Raw genomic sequence first — 23734 nt, forward strand, 5'->3', positions numbered from 1 at the left:
GCTTCCACTGCAACAAATCTGGCAAGAGTTTCGCAGAACAACATGTAGGTTTATCACTAGACGCGTCTCCATTACCCTTCAAATTGCACAAATTGAAATTGCGAATTGAAAATACGCCCAATGGAAACAAATCAACTTCGCAAAAACTCTCATATATGGCAAAAAAGTGTTTACTCTCGCATGAGGAGGTTTTCCGGCAATTCGAAAAAGGAATATTTCGCAAAACTGCAATGGAAACAGTTTTTTTTCTTCGCGTTTACAGGTCAGCTGGTGTACGTAACAGTCGATCAATCTTTAAAGTCGGCGCGAATGTTTGGACAGAAGACGAGACAGAGTTCTTTATTAAACGCATAAAAGACAAAGGAATTGCGGAATACTGGATTCTAAACAACAAAGAAATTCTGCTTCTGTTCTGTTCTTCTTCGAGAGGATGGACAGAACTTTTAAATATAAATATTTTGTCATTTCCTGTTTAAAAGTAGTTTACCGCGGTTTTTCAAGTATGGAGACGCTTGAAGAAGCATCAGTTGTGTTCTAGTCGCTGGGACGAGTCTGTGGCAAAACTCAAGTGTTTCACACACACCATCAGATCAGAGAGAAGATCGACAGCACATGTTATTGTTATGCCTATTACCAACACAATCCAATCTGAAGTTAATTAATACATCGCTCGACCGGACATAACTGTTTTATATATATATATATAAATATAGCTATGTGTTTGTGCATGTGATATCAGGAAGCAGTGTAATACACACATGACGACAGGAGTGACGGCGATGCGCAAATCAAGATACTCTCCCACTTCTGCTAGTTTACTGAGTTCTCTTATCCAGTGCATAATTCACTGTGTATCTCTTATACTGAGATCCCTTGCGAATTGGCCATTAATATTACAGACGTCCTGTGGTAAAATTACATTACTCCATCTACCCTTGTGAAGTTAATCCCGTCCGAATAGGGCTAAAGACAGACTAGTTTGATTGAAAGCTCATGTGATAGGGACCCGAGCGGTCACAAGGAGAATCACACCAGGCATCCGTTTAAAGGTCGTTCCAAAAGAAGTTTAATGCTTTCAAAGGCAAGGAAGTACAAAAGGTCCATACAACAGTGGATAAGAGCAACAAATTAAAACAAAGTTTACAAGAACAGTCTAAAAACTAGCACTGTTGAGGTACTAAAACTAGCACCAACTTCTCTCACTAACTATTGGAGACCGAAGTTTCTCATGCTCAGGCTCACTTCTGAACACCCTAAAATGCATATTTTCCCGCCTTTAGTTAATTAGAACATTCCATTTTCTGTAAAACTAACTCTAGTCTCGATACATTTCAGCTAAGTTCCCTCAAATATAGTTAGGGCAAAGAGTTTAAAAACAATCAATACATAAAACATACAGGCAAGAGAAAAACAAGTATTGTCATTTGCACAAATGATATTTCCCTAAATTAGTTCAAATGAGCATTTCCCACTTCCCAGGGTGTGCACACACGTACAGGTTAGGCCCACTCTTCTAACAACAGGAAATAAAACAGTAAAAACCCATGTGAACAATTATTACATGCATGATACAACACACACACACAAAAAAAAAACCAATAAGGACACAATTTTGATGGATGGAGAAGCATCACAGATGCTGAGATCACAGATCACAGATCACAGAGATCTCCACAGATGATGGAGAGATGGCTCTCCATCACAGCTCGTTTTACCAGTGGTGAATTACAGCTTAAACTGATGACTAAAAAAAATGGGCAAAATTTAGATTCTGACTCTTGTTTTATGATGTTATGCTGAAACCATATATGAAATAGGGACTTTCATGTTTAATGTAAATGTAATGCTAAAGTACACCTGAAACTTTAACACATGAGCAAAATCCGCCTGATCGCTGGAAGACAGTAAACCGTGGAACAAGTAGTGATGCACGATATATCGGCATCGGGCAGATACATGTTCATTTTTAATGTTATCGTTATCGGCCCGATCATTTTTTCTTTGGCAGATTTAGTAAAGCCTATAAATAATGTATTATTTCCTTCAGCTGAGACGCTTCAGATGTGCACTGTTCACACTGTTTGAATTGCTTGAAATATGATTGGAATCACTTTAAAAAAAAAAGAAATAAGTGCAACAGTTACGTCTGTCATATAGGTTACATAAAATTATAATGAGAACTATATAATTGTGTGTTTTGGTTATGACTTTAAATGATTTGTAATTGTAATCAGGCTAACAAATAATAAAACAATTTGGATTTAGATTTATTGGCCAACATATCGGTTATTGGCTTTCAAATATAAAGAATTATCGGTTATCGGTTAAAATGTTTATACCGGTGCATCTCTAGAAACAAGCATACTTTAGTGCTTCGTACTAATCATAAAGGCATTTCAATGATTTCTGCTTTGATCAGATTTGACTACATGGCACAAATGAACAGCTGAACGACTCTTGGTAATATTAAGTACAAAACATCGTAATGTACTGCCAATAAACACGAAGCAATGCACTTAAAGGACATGTTCATGATGTCAGATTGAGACATGGTGCACTATGAAAATAAGCACTCCATTTCAAGTGGACATCATGCATCTATCCTCCTGATATGCACATATTCATTATTCAACAGTATTGGGTTTTTATTTTTCATTTTATTGTTCATCCAGATCTAAATATCTAGAAAAGCATGGTTGTTTGGACATGTACAAAGTACTTTTGCGATCTTTCAGAGCCTACAGGGCACATTACACAGTGAATATTACTCATATTACTCAGTGAATATTACTCAGTGAATATTACTCATATTACTCAGTGAATATTACTCAGTGAATATTACTCATATTACTCAGTGAATATTACTCAGTGAATATTACTCATATTACTCAGTGAATATTACACAGTGAATATTACTCAGTGAATATTACTCAGTGAATATTACTCAGTGAATATTACTCATATTACTCAGTGAATATTACTCAGTGAATATTACTCATATTACTCAGTGAATATTACTCAGTGAATATTACACAGTGAATATTACTCAGTGAATATTACACAATGAATATTACTCAGTGAATATTACTCAGTGAATATTACTCAGTGAATATTACTCAGTGAATATTACTCATATTACACAGTGAATATTACTCATATTACACAATGAATATTACACAATGAATATTACAAAGTGAATATTACTCAGTGAATATTACACAGTGAATATTACACAGTGAATATTACACAATGAATATTACAAAGTGAATATTACTCAGTGAATATTACTCAGTGAATATTACTCATATTACTCAGTGAATATTACTCAGTGAATAATACACAGTGAATATTACACAGTGAATATTACTCAGTAAATATTACACAGTGAATATTACTCAGTGAATATTACTCAGTGAATATTACTCAGTGAATATTACTCATATTACACAGTGAATATTACTCATATTACACAATGAATATTACACAATGAATATTACAAAGTGAATATTACTCAGTGAATATTACACAGTGAATATTACACAGTGAATATTACACAATGAATATTACAAAGTGAATATTACTCAGTGAATATTACTCAGTGAATATTACTCATATTACTCAGTGAATATTACACAGTGAATATTACACAATGAATATTACAAAGTGAATATTACTCAGTAAATATTACACAGTGAATATTACTCAGTGAATATTACTCAGTAAATATTACACAGTGAATATTACTCAGTGAATATTACTCAGTGAATATTACACAGTGAATATTACTCAGTGAATATTACTCAGTGAATATTACACAGTGAATATTTCTCAGCTGGGGTTTATTTGTGAAAGTCAGTATTTCTGTAATCACATCTTGATCCAACAGCGGGACATGCCTTCACACAATACACTACACACTGCCATCAAACTACCTAATATTGGCTTTTCAGCATAACTGAACCAGTTATTATGAAATACAATAATTCATGACACAGCAAAAATGGGGAAAGGTTGCAGTTTCTGCTGGCAAAACAATGTTTTGATGTTTCTGTAAGCAGCAGAAATGTCCAATCATGTGTGAACACTAGTGATGTTCCTGTGCTTTTAACAGTAGAGGACGGTGCTAGCAACACCAAGGTCATGGGTTCAATTCCCAGAAAATGCATGACCTGATGAAATGGACACCAGGCAAGATACATTGGTTAAGAATGTCGGCCAAATTAAATCAATATACATTATACATTTAAAATGCATAAAATACATGTATAAAACTTCAGACATGTCTTGACCTGACATTTATGAAAAATGATTTTATCCTGAAAACTTGACATGCAGAAGCACTTCTAGAAAACACTCACATGTGTGTGTGACTGTGCTTTAGAGATGCACGATCAGCCCTAGTACAGTGGAGTCACAACCTATACTTTCATTAGGGATATTCATTCTAACATAATCCAGTCTTGTGTGCAATAATAACCTTCACAAATCACCAAACTAAAATTAAATCCCACCGTTCAGCATATTCCAGCTCAATGACCTTCGTACAGTATAAGAACAGCTTGCTTTAAACCTACATTTCAGCCCAGAATATGAGACAATATCTAAACAAAATGCACCAACTCAGTCAAGCGCAAATTCATAAAAAGTGCATGTTTGACATATTAGAGCCAGCTTGATTATAATCATTGCTCTGTAATGTTTCGTCGAGGTCTGATTCGTTATGAAATATCCGTAATGCAACGCTGTTCTCATTTCGAAACCACAACCAATACACACTCCCATGAACAATACAGACATATAGCGAGGCTCTTTTCAGAATGGCATGCTGATTATACACTCATTTGATTCCAGCCATCTGAAAGTTATATTCATCCTCCGATCAGTCATAATGGTTCCCAGTGATGCTCGATCAGGTCGCGCGCTCTCTGAGGCGCGTCACCGTAACGTCAACAATATATGATCAATATATGAACCATGTAAACGTACCTGGTGTGGTCCTCTGGCGTGTGTTTCGAGCTCCACAGCATTGGGTTTGCAGGAGATCCGGGGGCTTTGAGTAGATTGAAGTGACTGAGATTTTTCCATTACGTCTCTTATGTGTGTGTTACCCCGAGGGGAAGAGCGGCTTCACAACACATGGCGAAGAAGTTTTCATTCATTCACAGAGACAAATGCCTTTCATCTGTAAGCATCAGTGTGTGAATTACACACTCACCCTCCTAACAGACCCACGAGAGAAGAATCCGGGATGTCCTGAAAACTACGCGCTACACGCGTTAAGATTTTGGATAATTAGTTATACAGGAGGATTTCCATTAGAAATAAACATTTTGCTGCCCAGCTTACAAAAAAAATATGTTCTAAGAACGTGTTGCTGACGTTTCAAGTAAGTTATGAAAACGTCATTTTCGAATGTTCTCAGAATACTTGGTTATGTGAACGTTAGAGAAAACGTTAGTCGACGTGAAAGAGAATTCGCTATAGTGACGTAATGAAGGCTTTTCGAACAAGAACAAATGTAGGGCGGCGTTACTTTGTTTATCTCAAGTACTATATTACAAGTTTTACTCAATGAATCCCAAATATGTTATTTTTGGATTTTTAATTAATTATCTTTCCATGTATATTTTATATTTATAACTTTTCAAATTGTAGACCTATTTCTAGTATTCTTACAAGAGATAAAACATTATTTACTTACAATTTCACTCTCGCTGAGCAAAAAAGCTCTCAGAACATGTACAATTCGCACGGCCTACAAACGTTTTACTGTATTTAATGTGTAATGCCCGCTTGAAGGGATGTCAATTTTGATTGCATGGTGATTATAAATTTTGTCATTTTGCAAACATTATGGGAATGTTACTTTTGAATGTTCTCTAAACATTTACTTTACTGTTTTCTATTTTGTGCTAACGTTTTGATAATGTTATTAAAGGAGATATAATTTAGATTTTTTTAATAATTACCCGTGACTTAAGAAAATTTACCGGGCCATAAATATGATTTGACCAGCCATGAAACTGTTTTCAGGTACAGAATGAATCAAATGTAAAAATATCACTGCAAAGTCTTCACTGTATAGATTAAACATAATCCTTATTAAAGTTTTTCAGAAAAGATCAGTGAGGGATTTTCTCTGTCTTTTGTCGTTTGATTAACTTTAACGACAGACAGCGGCAGGAATATTAGGCTGCTGTCACTTTAAGATCGAATGCATGGATACTGATACACATGCGTTTTCTTTCTCAACTATTTATGTTCACTTAAAGGTATAGCGGAGGATTTTCCGGGTGGATCATCAAGACTATTGGTCCTCCTGAGTGTCAATCATTCTGGTGATATGTTTATCTAAGGCCGTCGTACGTGCTCGTGCTCACGATTCACACGATGGCGTGCGCTCAAAACACAGGTTGGGCTTCCCACTGATGCCTCAGTCGCGAAGTTTCTACTTGACAGGTAAAGTTTGGCATGCTATTTGGAGAAATCCATTTAAAATCACTGCTAGTAAAAGTTAATGTAAGCTATGATTAGCTCGTGCACACGTTTAATAGGCGTTCCCTCTCGGGAGCAGGTAGAGTGTTGCGCATGTGCATTTTTTCAAAAAGTGGAGAGGGCGGTTCTTTTCTAAAATTCGGGAAAATCCTCCGCTATACCTTTAAGACATAACCGACTGTGTTTACTAGGATACTTTGTTTGAATTATTTCTTTCAAGCGCAAGAAGTGAAAAAAAAGAGCGCAATTCATTATTCGGGCTCAGTCTGAGACAGCTTTCTGGGAGTGTTTCATTTGTGCACAGAATACTTCCCACAACACGCGAGAAACTAATGTAGTTCCCTTTAGTCTTCTTTTGCTTGAATGTTTATATTGGCAAAGCTTAAACTTTTGTGGGACGATGAAGCACTGGCCCGTTAACTCTATGTTCACATTTGTTTACATTCCTGTTCTCACAATATTGCATTTATTCAAATTCATAAAAATGTCACCGGCCAACTGGTGACTGACACCATTTCATACACTCGCCAACTGAGATTTTTACTCGCATTTGGTGAGAGTTCATTTTATGCCATGTATGTATGTGTAAATTTACAGTATATATACTGTGTGTGTGTGTATATATATATATATATATATACAAACACATAGTATATACACTATATGTATATGTATATGTATATATATATATATATATATATCAGGCAACATACTTTGAAAGTATTTCATTATATTATGATAGATGTTTTTCTAGTGGCTGATTATTTAAAAATGGGTGTGATAATATCAACATTTCAAAAGATGCTTAAAATATGAAAATGAACTTCAGGTTGATGTCCTCATGTGAGTGAACAATCACTCACGGAACAATATCTAACTTCAGCTCTTTACAGTGGACAAGACATCAGACATATTGAAAAATCAGTATAATAACAACAGTATATCAGGTTGCATGCAGCATAATATAAAGGAGTTAATGAACAGATCCAGGTCTGTGGCGTCGGAAGGCTCTCAATCCGTCATGGAATGTGTGTGTGAGTGTGTGTGTGTGTGTGTCGGGAATTAAAAGCGCAGTGGTTTCTGGAGGTGAAGCAGGTGTTAATCTACAGCTCGCCCTGTTCTTCAGAAATCACTTCAGTAATCCTGTGAAACCAGTCTCAACTCTTCAGCAGAGTGTGCGGGATCATCTAGAGGAGGACGGTGGGAAAACAGCCAAATATGCTAATTGGCAGTTGACATCAATCCAACAGTGTGTTTAAAGTGCCACTATTACACTTTTGGGGATATTACCTTCACTAGCGTGTAATATACAGTAGCTGTTTATGAATGTAAAAGGTTGCAACGTTTCAAAGATCAAAGTGCAGATAAATGGAGCTTTTGTCTCTCAAAAGTGATTCTGAACTGAAACAAGTCATCAGTAATTCAGTCTTGTAGGGTTATAACTAATTTGCATAATGCCAGCCTCTGGTCTTGATTGGCTGAGCAGCGTCTCTTAGCTCCGCCCTCAAACACTGTAGTGTATCTGAGACTGGAAGAGTTTGGTTCGTGTTGTTCGTGTGGAGAAGACGCTGTTTTCTGAGATTGATACGGTAAAATCCACGCTATCGTTACTGTTCGTATCACTGTGATCAAGAGCTGAGATTCAGATATGATAATGAGCGTTTGCTTTCTGACCAATCAGAGCAGAGAGCTCTCAGAGAGGCGGAGCTTAGAGAGACTGAATATTTGATGGAAGTGTTTCAGACACTGAGAGGAAAGAGCTGACGCTGCAATGGAGATTATGAGGACAATAAAGTGTTTTTTGACCTTGGATGGATGTGAAGCTGTTGTAGGAGACTCTGAAACAACATTAGGAACCTTTAAACTAGCATTATAGGGCACTTTAAAACATCTCCAACCAGCAGTGGCCTAAACCAGAATATGCATCTATGAGCATTGACCATGGATTGAAAAGATTTTCAAAAGATGTGCTTTAATTTCCAGACACATAAAGTTATAATATAAAGGATATAAAGTTTTCAGATACAGATTGTGAGACTTGATCATTTTTGAGGCCAGTGTTTAGCAACTATTTTAAGAAATGTGGTTTACTCTCATTGCTGATTTTTCATTGGTTGAAAATGTGTTCTGGGTTCAGCATAAGGCAAGCTGTATCAACAGTATATGTTATATGCTGTTAAAAACACATTATACAGTACTGCACTTACAGTGGAAATCATTCCAGAGCGTTTAAAGGGATAGTTCACCCAAAAAAGAAAATTCTGTCATCATTTACTCACCCTCAAGTTGTTCCAAACCTGTGTGAATTTCTTTCTTCTGCTGAACACAAAAGACGATATTTTGAAAAATGTCAGAAACCAAACAGTTGATGGACCCCATTGACTTCCATATTCTTTTCCCCCATACTATGGAAGTCAATGGGGTCCATTAACTGTCCTGTTACCCATATTCTTCAAAATCTCTTCTTTTGTGTTCAGCGAAACCCAGTAACTTTGTTTTGGCGAGCCTTTCTCTGAAAGCATTTCACTCCCGTTCTGACGTATGAAGAGGATCAAATTATAATATTACCGGCCCTTAATCTGCACGTTTACACACACACTGTACCGACATCTGGTTTCGCAAGCGACAATAGTGACCAGTTCTAACGCAATGGCAAAAGTTTCATTTCTCGCTCAGGCTTCATCCTTGTGGTGTCACAGCTGTCTTATAAAGATATCTTATGTGTTATAAAGAAGTCAACTGTCAACTTGTGTAAAACTTAAACATGGCGGTACATGCAAGTCAATGAGATGAAGTAATGTAACTCCACAACAACTACATACATGTCTCCACTAACCATTCAGAAACGTCCAGGAGCGTCTAAAAGTGAAACTCTCTCAGTAAGGCTGCATTCGCTACTGGTTATTCTGGGATTCTGGATGAGTGAGATTGGCCCGTTTTGTTATTGCTGGAGAATCTGAAGCTCGTGAAAAGGCTCCGCCCTCTTCTGAACGGAGGCGGAGCTAAAGCTCATTTGCATTTAAAGGGAGACACACACAAAAGATAATATTGGGGCGTTTTTGCTCACAGCCAAAAAGGGGCGAATTTGACAAGCTATAATAAATGATCTGGGGGGTATTTTGAGCTGAAATTTCACAGACATTCTGGGGACACCATAGATTATATTACATCTTGTGAAAAGGATCGTAATTTGTCACTTTTAAAGGTGCATTGTGTAATATTTAGGAGGATCTGTTGACAGAAATACAATATCATATACATAATGTTTTCAGTGGTGTATAAACACCTTACATAATGAACTGTTATGTTTTTATTACCTTTGAATGAGCCATTTCTAGCTACATACACCCTTACACATTACATATTACCCTACAGGGTCCCCTTACACGTTAAGTTGCCATTTTGCACCACTATGTTTCTACAGGAGCCCTAAACGGACAAACTACTACAGAGCGCATTTCGTCACTGTTGTTCTTCGTGCAAAAACGCTAGCTAAAGTCAGCAAATAAAACACTGACACAATGATGAACAAGTAACAATAATATTTGCAATAACGTTGTTTTACTGAATATTTAAGTAAGCATAATTTCTTAAATTATCTTTGTAAAGAAACCTCATTGCTTAACTGGCTACTCTCTGCTGTCTCAGACGACGACATCACTTCCTGTCGGCCACCGTAACTTCTGTTGGGTGCAATTCACAACCTCACCACTAGATGCTGCTAAAACTTACACACTGCACCTTTAAGTGCAGAAATGTGCAGCTCATACTTTGGTTAACACATTAATTCTTCCATAAACCTGTGGTGAGAGAGTCTGCATTCTGACGCTCATCTCAGTGTGATGTCTCCAGGCTTCCTCAGTAAATCCGTCATTGTAAACACAATCCAGAGGTTTTCGAGGACACTTGAAGATGTTCAACAACCGGATCAGAGACCGAGGAGATTGGCAGGTTTCTGTCCATGTGGGATTCTCTCAATAGTTGAATTATAAGCGAGAGTGTGTAGCAGATGGAGGACTGGCCGCTCTGAGCTCCTCCAGAGAGAACAGATGGTGAAGGTTTGTTTAATATTCACTCAGCCACAGTGGCAGCAAAAGACCAAGTCACTGCGATTCAGGGATAATCCCACTCAACCGCCGGACAGGGGAGATGGCAGATGGACAGATGAGGTTTGGGTTTTGGGCCTGTTTGGTGGTGCCGTCAGAGAACATCACATCTTCAGACATTTCATGGAGTCTCAATGGATACGTTTACATGCAACCAAATAATCCGTCAGTAATGGGATCGGCGGCTCAATCGGACTGAAAAGCCTTCATGTAAAACACCTTAATCGATCAGATTGAGCTCGATCCGACTGGGATTTGGATCGGATTGAAATGGGGTTTATTCCTTTTCTAATCCGATCGAGAGAACATGTGAACACTTGATCGGACTGAGACCGAAACTGAAAGGACTGCGCATGTGCAGTGATGTAGAAATACATAAAAGGACCTGATGTAGAAACAGCGTAATGCCGTAAAAAGTGTTGAGATCTTGTTACTTAACAACTAATAATTGTTGCAAACTGGTACTACCAACAAAATATTAGTGCATTCCTGGAACTGGGCGTCGTTACACTTCATCCTTATGCATCGCTTTCTACAGGACTTTTACGTGCTTTTCCCAAATCACTGAAGTGACGTCGGTGTCCGGGTTAGCGGTAGCATTAGCCGTCAGGCAAGTGTTATTTAAATAAACTCCTGATGTACTTACAAACTTTCCAATGCCTCGTTTTATGAGTACAGAACCTATTTGTGCTACTGTAGAAGTTTGGTGCCATTCTGGGCATTATTAGTGGGGTAATTTACGGGATACATCATAGGATCCATTAGCGCCTGCACTAAACCATCGGCTGATATCTCTAAATAAGCATAACTTTAATAATGTTCAACCAAGGGGAAAAAGGCTTCTGGGGGGGTTTGGCTCGAGGTCATGGTGCAAAGGACCCTAGGTTGATTTTACTCCGAACCATCCCTTTAAATATCCCCAATTTACTGGTAATTTTTCTACAGATTAATTTTTTACACTACAGTACAGTACAGTAATTGTCATTTTAGTCTGTAAATAATCTGCATTACTGCTCTGGAAATGGGCTAATCTGTCTTAAACTGCCATAAATCATTTATCTTTTATAGAATAGAATGACAGAACGAGCTGTTCTTCCTTCTGAATAAAGTGTCGTATAAACGAGTGTCCCGTCATTCTATAATCCTCCTTTCCCTGCGTCTGTGAAGTGGAGCAACGTCCCACCAGTGTTTCAGACTCTCATCCACAGACGATCAATATAAGCAGCGGCAGGAGCGGTTCATACGCTCATCGTCTCCCAATTATGACCAGAAATGGATAAATATTAAGTCTGCTGTTTAAAACAAATAAAGAACCAATGTAGGAGATAGTTATTATGCGCAAACATCGGGAAACTCTGTATATTCGTGCAGTGTGCGCATGTGTCAAAAAATATATATCCCGATCACGTCATCAACATCAACCCAATCACGTTTAGCGCTCATGTAAACACGACGTTCAGATTCATCAATCAGAATGAATTCAGTCCGATTGAAACAAGTTATGAATGTAAACATAGCCTATGTTTTTCAGCATCTTTCATCAGTTTTAAGACACTGAGAACTTCAAAACAGTTTAACCTTTACAAACCAATCTAGAGTCCACATGCTCACTGAATTAATGTGAATTAATGAGAAGAGCAGGAATGAATATAAGGTGTTTTTAGCTGAAAATGCCATGAACTCTTCTGAAAACGTCTAGCTAACATCAGGCTTTTCAGTGCGCTCTGGGGAAACAGCGTTTTTTTATCCAGTCAAGATGCTTATATCCGTGGAAGTGTTACTAGTGATGCACGATATATCGGCCAACATATCGGTACCGGACGAAATATGTTCATTTTTAATGTTATCGTTAGCAATAAGAACATTTGGCCGATATATTAAAGCTGATAAATAATGTATTATTTCCTTCAGCTGAGACGCTTCAGATGCGCACTGTTCAACATGATGATTATGAACTGCTTAAAATATGATTGGAATCAATAAAAAAACCATATCGGCTACATCAAATTATAATGAGAACTTTATAATTGTGTGCTTGGGATATGACTTTTAATGGTGAGACTTTTGTTTTTGTAATCAGGCTCTCAAAAATTATATAAAAACTCAGATTTAGATTTATCGGCCAATGTATCGGTTATCACTTTCAAATATAAAGAATTATCGGTTATCGTATTGGTAAAAAATGTCATATCGGTCACGGTGCATCCCTAATTACTAGCATCTGATTTCATAGACAGTAGCCACGTTTCCATTACCCTTCAAATTACGCAAATTGAAATTGCGAATTGAAAATACGCCCAATGGAAACACGTCAATTTCGCAAAAACTCCCATTTATCGCAAAAAAGTTTTTCCGCTCGCATGAGGGGGGTTTTCTGGCAATTCGAAAAATAAATATTTTGCAAAACTGCAATGGAAACCATTTTTGCGCATTTACAGGTCAGCTGATGTAGATGACGTGGTGTGTTTGGACAGAATACGAGACAGAGTTCTTTATTAAATTCATAAAAGACAAAAGAATTACAGGAATAATGGATTCTAAACCTCAAATAAATGCCACAATCAAGACCTGGAAGCAGAAATGAGGGAGAAACACCTCATAAGTGTCGCTCTCAAGTATAAAGGTCTTTCCTTGCCATTAATGATTGGATAACACACATACGTCTCCTTTGATTAATAATAATGGCCAGTGCGGTGGCTTAGATGCATAAACCTATCGTCCGTTGCTATAATTTTTAGAATGACTCGTCGCGAGAGGAAAAAATTAAGTTTTAGTCGCATAACATCGGTTAATGGAAACGCCGTCATTTCGCAATAGTTTTTTGTCGACATTTAGAAAAAAATTCGCAAGAGTTTTGCACAAATCTGTAATGGAAACGCACCTAGTGTGTTTCTGAAAATAAAAATGTGGACACAATGCTCTGGCCCTTGTTTTGGATAAAGAGTTGGCTGATGTTTCTGCTGCATTTTACCCAAAGAACATTTTTCTAGAAGAAAGCTCAGTGGCGTTTTTAACTAGCTAGATCTCGAAACAAGTCTATAGAAGTATCAGCTTATGATAAACCCATGTAAATGAGCAGAGAATGTATTTTTCCTGAGGCTAATATTAAAATGGCCAAGTGTCAGTCATTTGGCTCTCTTCTGATTGCATCACTTCTTGGTCAGATATTTAAAGGTGCAGTGTGCAGAAGATTAGCGTGCAGAAGCGTTGGGTAATACATTCGGACGGGATTAGATTTCATTGGCAGAAAAACAGTAGGTGATTTGCTCTGGAATGTTTACAGAGGTTGCATGAGAAAAACAGACCTGGCAGATTCAGACAGGATTAAAGTCACAAAGTATGTCTGTGAAATATGAATTTCGTCCTCCAGGAAATCCAGTCCTGCCCGAATTGCGTTTTTGACGGTAAAACAACTCAACTCAGAAACAACTCACTCACCTCTTAGAGAAATGATCAGTTTGATCAAACCTTAAAGAGACAGTTCACCCACAAATATTCTGTCATTTACTAACGCCCTCATGTCGTTCCAAAATCACAACTTTCTTTCATCTTCAAAACACAAACGCACATCAAACATGGTCAATGGATGCTCAAACATGCCCGTTTGACGAGCGAGAACCAATGTTTGTTTTTATGCATCAAGCAAGTACAGCTGTCCTTCCATTTCCATCAATACATGTCCATTGATCCATGTTTATATGCGAATAAAAGCCTAAATGAAATCTGTTTAACATATAAAGCGATCGTGACTCTTCAGAAGCCACAAGGATTACTTTTACCATGTCTTTGTGAATTTTTGAAGCGTGAACATTTCGGGTGACAGAAATCTCTCAGGTTTCATTAAAAATATCTTCAAGTCTTGTGCATTTTTAAACGACACGAGGGCGAGTTTAAGACTGATCTACCACTACATATTAAGAAACACTTTTACAGCATTTGTTCACACTGATTGGATGCACGTGTTGCGTTGTCTTCGCAGTGCCGCTCTGAAGAGAATGATACATGAACGATTCACAGGCTTTATTTGCACCTAAAGGTTTATTAAAAGCTTTGCCACATGCTTTAGTAACAGAAAGTGTCTGAATCTTCAATACTCTCAATCAACAAACATTGATTTATCTGATCATTACATTCTTTCCCTTTTCCAGCAGCAAACCCAGAAAGCGTGAGGAACATCAGGACGAATAGACGTGATCAGGACCTTTATGAGACGCAGGATGATCTGGTTACGCTTCTGCTGTTGTGGGAAGAACTTTGACATACAGGGTCTTGGTGTTTAGAGTCTTCAGAGAGGACGCCATCACTTCTGAAAACACAGCATGCAAAAAAACTGAACATTAGTACTAATTAAGCCAGTCTGAAATCAATGACTTCCCTGCTTAAAAAACAGTAGGCGAAAAATTTCCCACAACTTCTGCTGAGACTCTGAAGTGCGCATCCATTGGACAGGAGGAAAGGATTTGTGATTGGCAGTGAAGCGACATAAAGATACATGATGGATGCAGTACATCCGGATTTCATTCATACTACACAGTTATACTATATAAAACATACTTTTTATGTGTGTGACGTCACCGTTGGCCGGAGTGACTGTGGTTACACACACACTGAGAGACAGAAACACTGAGTGGCATCATTGGTTTTCAGCTTGAATGACGTGAAAAACACACAAACCACATTTAAAACAGGAAAGAGCTTTGAGATTGACTGTATAACTAGATTTGGCAAGAAATCTGAGATATATTTTGTATAGATATACTGCCGAAAGATACAGAACAGAGAAGCAAATGAATCGCTGTAATTCACAGAAACAACTGGATCCAGGCAGAGAAAGCTGGATTTGCAGTTATTATTGTGTGTCTATATGATGAATTTATGGGTAAAATCACACCCTTTATATTGTATTGTTATTAGGGCTGTCAAACGATTAATCGCGATTAATCGCATCCAAAATAAAAGTTTGTGTTTACATAATATATGTGTGTGTGTATGGATGGAGTATAATTATTTTCTATATATAAATACACACACATGCATATATATTTAAGAAAAAATTGTTATTTATATGTAAAATATTTATATATAATATAAATTATATATAATATAAATATATATACACAGTATATACAGTACATGCAAATATTTCTTAAATATATACATGCATGTGTGTGTATTTATAAATAGAAAATAATTATACTCCATACACACACATACAGTGCTATGCATAAGTTTAGACACCCATACTAAAGTTGACTAAAAAGAGGAATAAAAAATCATCTTTTGGAAACTGAACTTAATGCCTTAATTTAAAAAATTAGGAAAAATCCAACCTTTAAGGACACCAATTTTCTTTGTGAATGAATAATGTATCGTAAATAAATAAATATTCTTCCTTAAAATACAGGGTGCATAAGTCTGGACACCCCTATGTTAAATTCCCATAGAGGCAGGCAGATTTTTATTTTTAAAGGCCAGTTACTTCATGGATCCAGGATACTCTGCATCCTGATAAAGTTCCCTTGGCCTTTGGAATTAAAATAGCCCCACATCATCACACACCCTTCACCATACCTAGAGATTGGCATGGTTTTATTTCAGTTAGCCTAATAGCTGGTTTGATTTGCATTGAGAGATGATCTTATGGAAAGTACTCCATGCCAATCTCTAGGTATGGTGAAGGCTATGTGATGATGTGGGGCTATTTTAATTCCAGAGGCCAAGAGAACTTTATCAGGATGCAGAGTATCCTGGATCCATGAAGTAACTGGCCTTTAAAAATAAAAATCTGCCTGCCTCTATGGGAATTTAACATAGGGGTGTCCAGACTTATGCACCCTGTATTTTAAGGAAGAACATTTATTTATTTACGATACATTATTCATTCACAAAGAAAATTGGTGTCCTTAAAGGTTGGATTTTTCCTCATTTTTTAAATTAAGGCATTAAGTTCAATTTCCAAAAGATGATTTTTTATTCCTCTTTTTAGTCAACTTTAGCATGGGTGTCTAAACTTATGCATAGCACTGTATATTATGTAAACACAAAGTTTTATTTTGGATGCGATTAATCGTTTGACAGCCCTAATTGTTATATATTGTTTTGACAACTCATCAATTAAATATTTACCATCGTATATTCTGCATAATCGGATGTTTTTAAATAAACACTGGCTAAAAACTACACAAGTGTAAGGGCTGGCGATATGATGATATATATAGCACTGATATGAGTGATCACATGGATTTAGACCTATATTGTGTTTATATAAAGCGTTCACAGGCAAATTTGCTTTATGTTTTTCCCCGACGTTGAAATCAGGCTCATATAAACGTGAGGAAACATGATTCCTGCTGCATGTCGATATCCATGATCACTGGATCTTTGGTTAGTTGTAAGAAACACTATATCGAGTCCAACCTTTAGTTCAAACTGATAATCTTTCGTTTTTCTCATGCTTTCGCAGTTTCCCCCATTAAATCCAGTCACACGGCAGCTCTTCTGACACTCAGTCCGGATGAGGGAGTGTGTTCCCGCGGGAAAGCGATGCCAGTGCATATACCCTCTATATGGGTCACAAAGTTTGAAACCGAATCTACACAGTATGTGATTTCTGGCACAGTGTCTGAGATATTTCAGTCTCTATATACGCGTATATGAGCGTATTTGGGTATTTTCACAAGTCACAGTATGAACAACTGAACACGTTTCTTTATTCACTGGCCGGTGAAGGAATCATGGGAGTCTGGCGTCTGCGGTGTGACAGATATCTGCCATCTTCATCTGTATGTCTAGGAGAACAGAAGAGGCTCCTGGGATACGACCCACTTCCTTCAAGACACCAACAACAAAACAAATACAAACTCTCTTCTGATCCGTTTGGTTTCGGACAAACAGCACGAGTCTGATGTCTGCAGACAAAACGTGTTGTGGCTCCGAGATGAGAAGAATAATGAGGAAAAATGGGCATTGTGTTTTTCATCTCCAGATGTTTTACAGGAACATTGATCTGCTGATGAAGAACATGAGCAGGATCACACTGGCTCTTTCAAACTACATTTTCCAGGCTTCAAGAAGCCAGGAATCAAATCAGTCAAATGAACGTGAGATATTGCTGGTAAAACTGGCTCACAATCCACAGTGACATCTAATTTTAGGGATGCACAATATACCGGCCACCATATCGGTATCAGCTGATATTTGTTCATTTATATGAGAACATCGGGCCTACAGTTTGTACTCAGACAGAATATTACTTTTCAGAGCTGGGTAAAAAACATATTGATTTCTCAATTTGAATCAATTCTCATTTTTACGAACCAATATTGATTCTTAAATCCCAAGAATCGATTAGTCATCCTGTTTTCAGTTGATGAATGAATGGAACATTGTAGTGCATCCCATCCAATAAATCGCAATAATCTTTGTTCTTTTTTACTATTAATATGAAACAAAGTCTCAGATTTCAAATTACGTCCATTTTCTTATGAAATTCAAAAACATAAATAGCGTTTTGTCGCTTTGGCGTGAGATCGCTCTGGCTCAGCTCTAGAGAAGCACATGATCTTCTCCTCCACATTAATAACACCAGTTACAGCGCGAAATTAACATGAATGAGCTTCTGAAAGTGTGTTAAAAGATACAACTTATCAAAGTCCGTATCATGTGACATGGAGTCGCTCAATCAGTGTTTCAACCGTGGAAAGACGTCAGTAAAACAGCTTGTAAACGATGTCATGTAACGTCTCATTTACCTCAGAAAAACCATATCCAGTGACCATAAACTCGTCAGTCAGTGAGAATTAACTCTAGAGAGGAGCATTCTGCTAAATATATGCACCATATTACAAATCCATTATAATTTTTAATGTTCTTCCATATTTAATGCATGTTTGAATAAATTTGGAAAGATTTTATGACAGCCACCATTTAAATGTTTATATAATTTCATATAACTTTATTACTATAAAAATACATAAAAGTGTATTTTACACTTAAAGCCCTGTTTACAGATCGTTTCTGATGAAATAGAACGGTTAAGATTAAATGTTGGACAAATGCTGCTGTCCCGAGAATTTTAGGTTTCTTTCGCTTTCCCCCCCCCACCAGTAGACTGGGTGTATAGGTGCACTGGAACAATCCTTCCTAAAACACATTAAACTTTCGTTTACAAAGACGTGAAACTCACCGAGTGGTCAGGGGTGTCCACTGATATGCTCACACAAAAATCGCTGCAAAAGATGCTTTCCAACAGGTTTTATCGTAGTTTTTGTCTCCTCCATTGACTTGCATTGGATGTGCTGTGAGGTGCGGTATTACTCCGCGCCGGAAACTGAAATGGGGTTGTTTTCTTCTTCTTCTTCTTCTTCGTGTTTTTTTTTTTTTTTTACGGCGGATCGCAAACTGAAATGCCAGTGGTTTGCTTGCAAAGGTGCATTATCGCCACCAACTGGGCTGGAGTGTCTATTATTCAAGCTCTCAACGGAAGAATCTACGGGTGTGAGGCGTTTGGAAAAATAGGTCCACAGTTTTACAACGAATGGTAAAACACCTGTTGGAAAGCATCTTTTGCAGCGATTTTTGTGTGAGCATATCAGTGGACACCCCTGACCACTCGGTGAGTTTCACGTCTTTGTAAACGAAAGTTTAATGTGTTTTAGGAAGGAGTGTTCGAGTGCACCTATACACCCAGTCTACTGGTGGGGGGGAAAGCGAAAGAAACCTAAAATTCTCGGGACAGCAGCATTTGTCCAACATTTAATCTTAACCGTTCTATTTCATCAGAAACGATCTGTAAACAGGGCTTTAAGTGTAAAATACCGAACTTGTCCTTTAAGTGTGTGTATACAAATCAGTTCATTTTTACCTTCAATATTATAGTAGGCTAATGAAGCCTATAGGCTACCACTGACTCCCATAGTTTAGTTGGGAGTCAGAGATTTGTTGAAAATAAAAAAATAAAAAAAGAGATTTGTTTTCCTTGAGAAAATTTGCAATGTATTGTACCTGATATCCAAAATAATCAATATTGAATCGAAATCGAATCGAATTGTGAAATTTGTGTCAATACCCAGCCCTAATACTTTTACTGTCGCCGTTCCCGCGGACTTTATTCTCTCTAATGCGTAATCTGCCGCGGCTCGTTGAGAACTGGCAGCAGATAAATTCAAGTGAAACACTGTAGTTAAACGAATTCATAATCCCCAATACTGAAATTACAGTGCAAATTTAGAACTGAAACAAATATAGGTTTCTATTTTTGCAGCAAATTTAAGCAAAGTAGGCTAAACGTTAACATTGTGTGCCTAGTTTTTCTATGGGCTAATTTAGAAAGGCTATGCATGTCAAGGTTATGCGTCTTATACTTCCGTGTCATTTTAATTTGTTAGTAGGCCGAGATTTAAGAACTGAAACGTAACAGTGAAATAAATTAAACTAAACAATCGTAAAATTAAAACATTGCCAGGACTTGCTAACCGATGTTAGTCGGCAACATCTGAGTTCCAATCTCAGCTCTACTATCCTCATCATTTTGTTTGTAGTTTAATAGGTTATTTGTCAAAAATAAAAACTTCTGAAATGTTCATTTATTGATTTGAAACACTTTTCGGAGCTTTGTTATTCACTGTCTGTCATAGGCGTTTAGACGATAACATTCATTTTTTAGTTGCTAGGAAACAGTGCTTGTTTACTGAAATCTCGGTGAAGTCTCGTTTGTTTGCGCATACATACAACCGGCGTAGCATCATAGAACGTCCCTGGAAAGGTTCACGCCCACTTTTAGGGGAAAACAAACCGGCGAGCGCCATACACACTACACAGTATTGGATTGAGGACGTGTACTAACCCTTACAAACATGTAATTTGTATTTAAACTTTTTTTTTTCACACAGTAGGCTACTCCTATTATGTATTTGTATTTAATAAAATTTTTCCACATAGTATTTTGTATTTTTATTTTATTTTAAATACATTTTCATGTATTGATGCCCATCTCTGCCTGCCATCATCATCAATATCTTGCTGTTATGGAAATATCATGAATTACGGATGATGCTATCGAAAGCTAAATCAGGCTAGTTGTATGGCTGGACAGAAAAGTGCACTCAGTAGCCACTCTAAATATAAAGACATAATATTATACATTTAAAGATGTTTACTTCTTAAAACCTAAGTAAAATCATTCACTGGCTACCTGGTGACTCGATGAAGTACGAGTAAATGTCCGGGTAAGACACTTCTGGCCAATGGGTGGGGTTGTTAGACCAACTTGACGCTGGTAGAATGAAAGGGACATGTTTTTAAGTTGCCCAAATTAAGTTTATAAATGTATCATTCACGCTCTATGGAAGGCAGGGTGGACATATAATTACTCGACATATTTCATCTAAGTGATTTCTGAAGTTATACACGTCTGCCGGCTGTGTACGGACGTTGTTTTGTGCCGCTATTTTGTATTGAAGTCTATGGGAAGTCTGGTTTGTTTTCCCCTAAAAAGGGGCGGTTACGAAATTTACAGTTAAGTTCCCGGATGTGCCGGTTGTATGTATAGTCGCACGGTGAACCGTTTCGCTAACGAGGCGTGGCCTAAGCTAGCTCGCGCTATTTATACAGTGTGTTTTGTAGCACTTATTAGAAACTTTTGATTCTATTTTTCTGTTCTAAAAGTTTGTTCTATTCTGTTTAAAATGTACTAATACATATTTATTTAACTAATTCTGTTGTAGCCTAACAGGCATAGGCTATTTATTATTTATTTTTGTTCTAAAAGTTTGTTCTATTCTGTTTTGTTTGTTTATTTTTATATTTAATCAGTCTCATTCTTGTTGAAATAATGAACAAAAGTTGTTGTTTTTTACAATACGTTGTGCTGTGTTTTTCTTTTTTTAATAAATAAACAGCCTACAAACAGAGATGTATAATAGTTCATTCAAATAATAGTCTATATGTATGTATCGTTTGTTTAAACAACATTAACCAAATTTTCTTTTTTTATTTAATAATAAAATGATTACTATAACATGCAGTTTCAACTGCACCAAATATTAGGTTGTTTCATTATTGTACAGCAAATGTCAATAGCTCTTTTTTTGATTTTTCATGTTTGTTGTAGGTTTATTTGGAAATGACCATAGTTGTAGTATTTCATCCTTAAGCTACTGTTAATTGACATTAGCCCCACTTACGTTTCAAAATGCAGCAATTGCAACTGTTTTGCTAAATGTCTCTTTGCTCCACCTGGCGGTCATTTCGTGAACTACATTGAAATGCAACTGGTTTATTTTTGCCGGCTAGCGCGGCGGTAATAGACATTCTAGTTGACTACCTACTGTATATATTAAAGCTGATAAATAATGGATTATTTCCTTCAACGGAGACACTTCAGATGACTTTTGTTTTTGTAGTCAGTTTCTCAAAAATTATATATAAATTTTGATTGGGATTTATCGGCCAAAATATTGGTTATCAGCTTTCAAATATAAATAATTATCGGGTATCGATTATGTTGTGGCAAATTCAAAGTTCTTTTTGGTTCAGGTCTCAAAGAAGTTTCTCAGAGTCGAGGTTCCAGGTCAGAAGAATTAACTTTATTGACAAGCAACAAAGTGAGAAGCCGGCTGGCCATCCGGACATCTAAAGTTACATTGGCCAGTGTTCATGTCTTGTACTTTTTTCTTATCGCTAGGTGCCCAATGGGCACCCTCAAATCTATCTCTTCCCCTCTGTCACGCCTGGTGACCCTGACACAGTTAGACATGTCTTCTCTATTGGTCAAACCTCACATAATGGTGCTTTGTTTCATACAGTATTTTGACACTTTGCATTTCTTATGCATACTGGGTACTTTTCCATTCTCTCATCCTTTTCAGACCTATTTTTTCATGCTTGTCATTTTCATTGCATCATACTTAGACATGAATCAAGGGAAATTCTCCAACAGTATCAGCCAAAATATTCATATAGGTGCATCCCTATCTAATTTCACTCAATAAATTCATAAATCTCTCTAAATGCATGTGCTTTTTATCCCCTAATCACAACTGACTAGAAAGGTCAGGGAAATTCAAAAGGACCTGCAGAACCATTGTACAAACACAGTAAAACCATAATCACTGTTGCATGTTAATATTCAATAATCAAAGTGTGAGCATCTTCTCACTCTGTGTAACATCACTTCTTATATCCTGACAACTGTACGGTTATGCAGAATTTCCTGGAAACTCAAGGTGAACTGACTGACCTTGACCTCGTCTCTCTTGCTCAACCCTAATCTGGAGGTAAAGCACGTCCCGCACTAGAGCGGCGCTGTAACCCGGCACACAGTCATTGGGTTGGGATTATTTACTGCTCAAGTGATGCTAAAGGTCTGGAGAGCAACAGTGAAGGTTGTCCTTGGGTGGAATAAGTGTGTGTGAGCCAGTAAACCAACTCTCAACACACACATTGATGACTGATGGGAAACCGACGGCACTGTTCAGAACTCAAGCAGAACACATGGAAAAGGACTGTAATTCAGATTAGAACGTTGGGAAGTACAATTACAATGGAATTAACTTTATAGCACTTTACATCCTTTTAGTATTTTTTTCTTAAATATTTAATTATTGATTTTATTATTGATTATATATTAAGATATTTTCACCAAATATTGCTGTATATTATATTATCTTCATGTTTGTTCATCTTCTTTCAGTAATTTTAGAGCTCATATTATATTTGGAATTGCATTCCATTTACTAGCAGAGAAATACTGTTGTGTAGTAGACAATTCACTGATAAACACTTATTAACACTATTATTATTATTATTAGTTTACTTGTGTGGTTTGTAGTGCAAAATATTATTTATATAAATCAGTTGACTGTTTCATTAAAAATCAATTATTTATGCTTTTGAAAAGACGTGTTGTGTCTGTTTAAACCTCTTGTGCTCTTCGGTTTCATTACTGGATGAATCAGCACTTCTGAATGAATCTCTTGAATAAATGATTCAATGACTCACTCATAAAGACTTCACTTGTTTCATTATGGATGAATCAGCGTTTTTAAACGAATCTCTTGAATGAATGATTCAATGACTCACTCATAAAGACTTCACTTGTTTCATTACTGGATGAATCAGCGATTTTAAACTAA

The 23734-nt window shown here is 36.9% G+C and overlaps 2 protein-coding genes across 3 annotated transcripts in view; both read right to left on the bottom strand.

The window, feature by feature from the left end:
• atp2b2 (ATPase plasma membrane Ca2+ transporting 2) overlaps nucleotides 1-5164 on the bottom strand; it is a 205200-nt gene extending 200036 nt beyond the window's left edge. The window contains exon 1 of the mRNA XM_079857210.1: nucleotides 4987-5164. The gene's annotated coding sequence lies outside the window, so the exon portion shown is untranslated. The remainder of the gene's footprint in view (nucleotides 1-4986) is intronic.
• A 9447-nt stretch (nucleotides 5165-14611) lies between these two features.
• The window catches only part of iars1 (isoleucyl-tRNA synthetase 1), a 136950-nt gene continuing 127827 nt past the window's right edge, over nucleotides 14612-23734 (bottom strand). For both annotated transcript variants that reach the window (XM_079857204.1, XM_079857205.1), the window contains exon 34: nucleotides 14612-14907. In XM_079857204.1, the coding sequence (XP_079713330.1) occupies nucleotides 14828-14907 (80 nt within the window). In that variant the 3' untranslated portion in view covers nucleotides 14612-14827. The remainder of the gene's footprint in view (nucleotides 14908-23734) is intronic.

Source organism: Squalius cephalus (genome assembly GCF_949319135.1).
Source record: "Squalius cephalus genome assembly, chromosome: 22".
Taxonomy (NCBI): Eukaryota; Metazoa; Chordata; class Actinopteri; order Cypriniformes; family Leuciscidae; genus Squalius; species Squalius cephalus.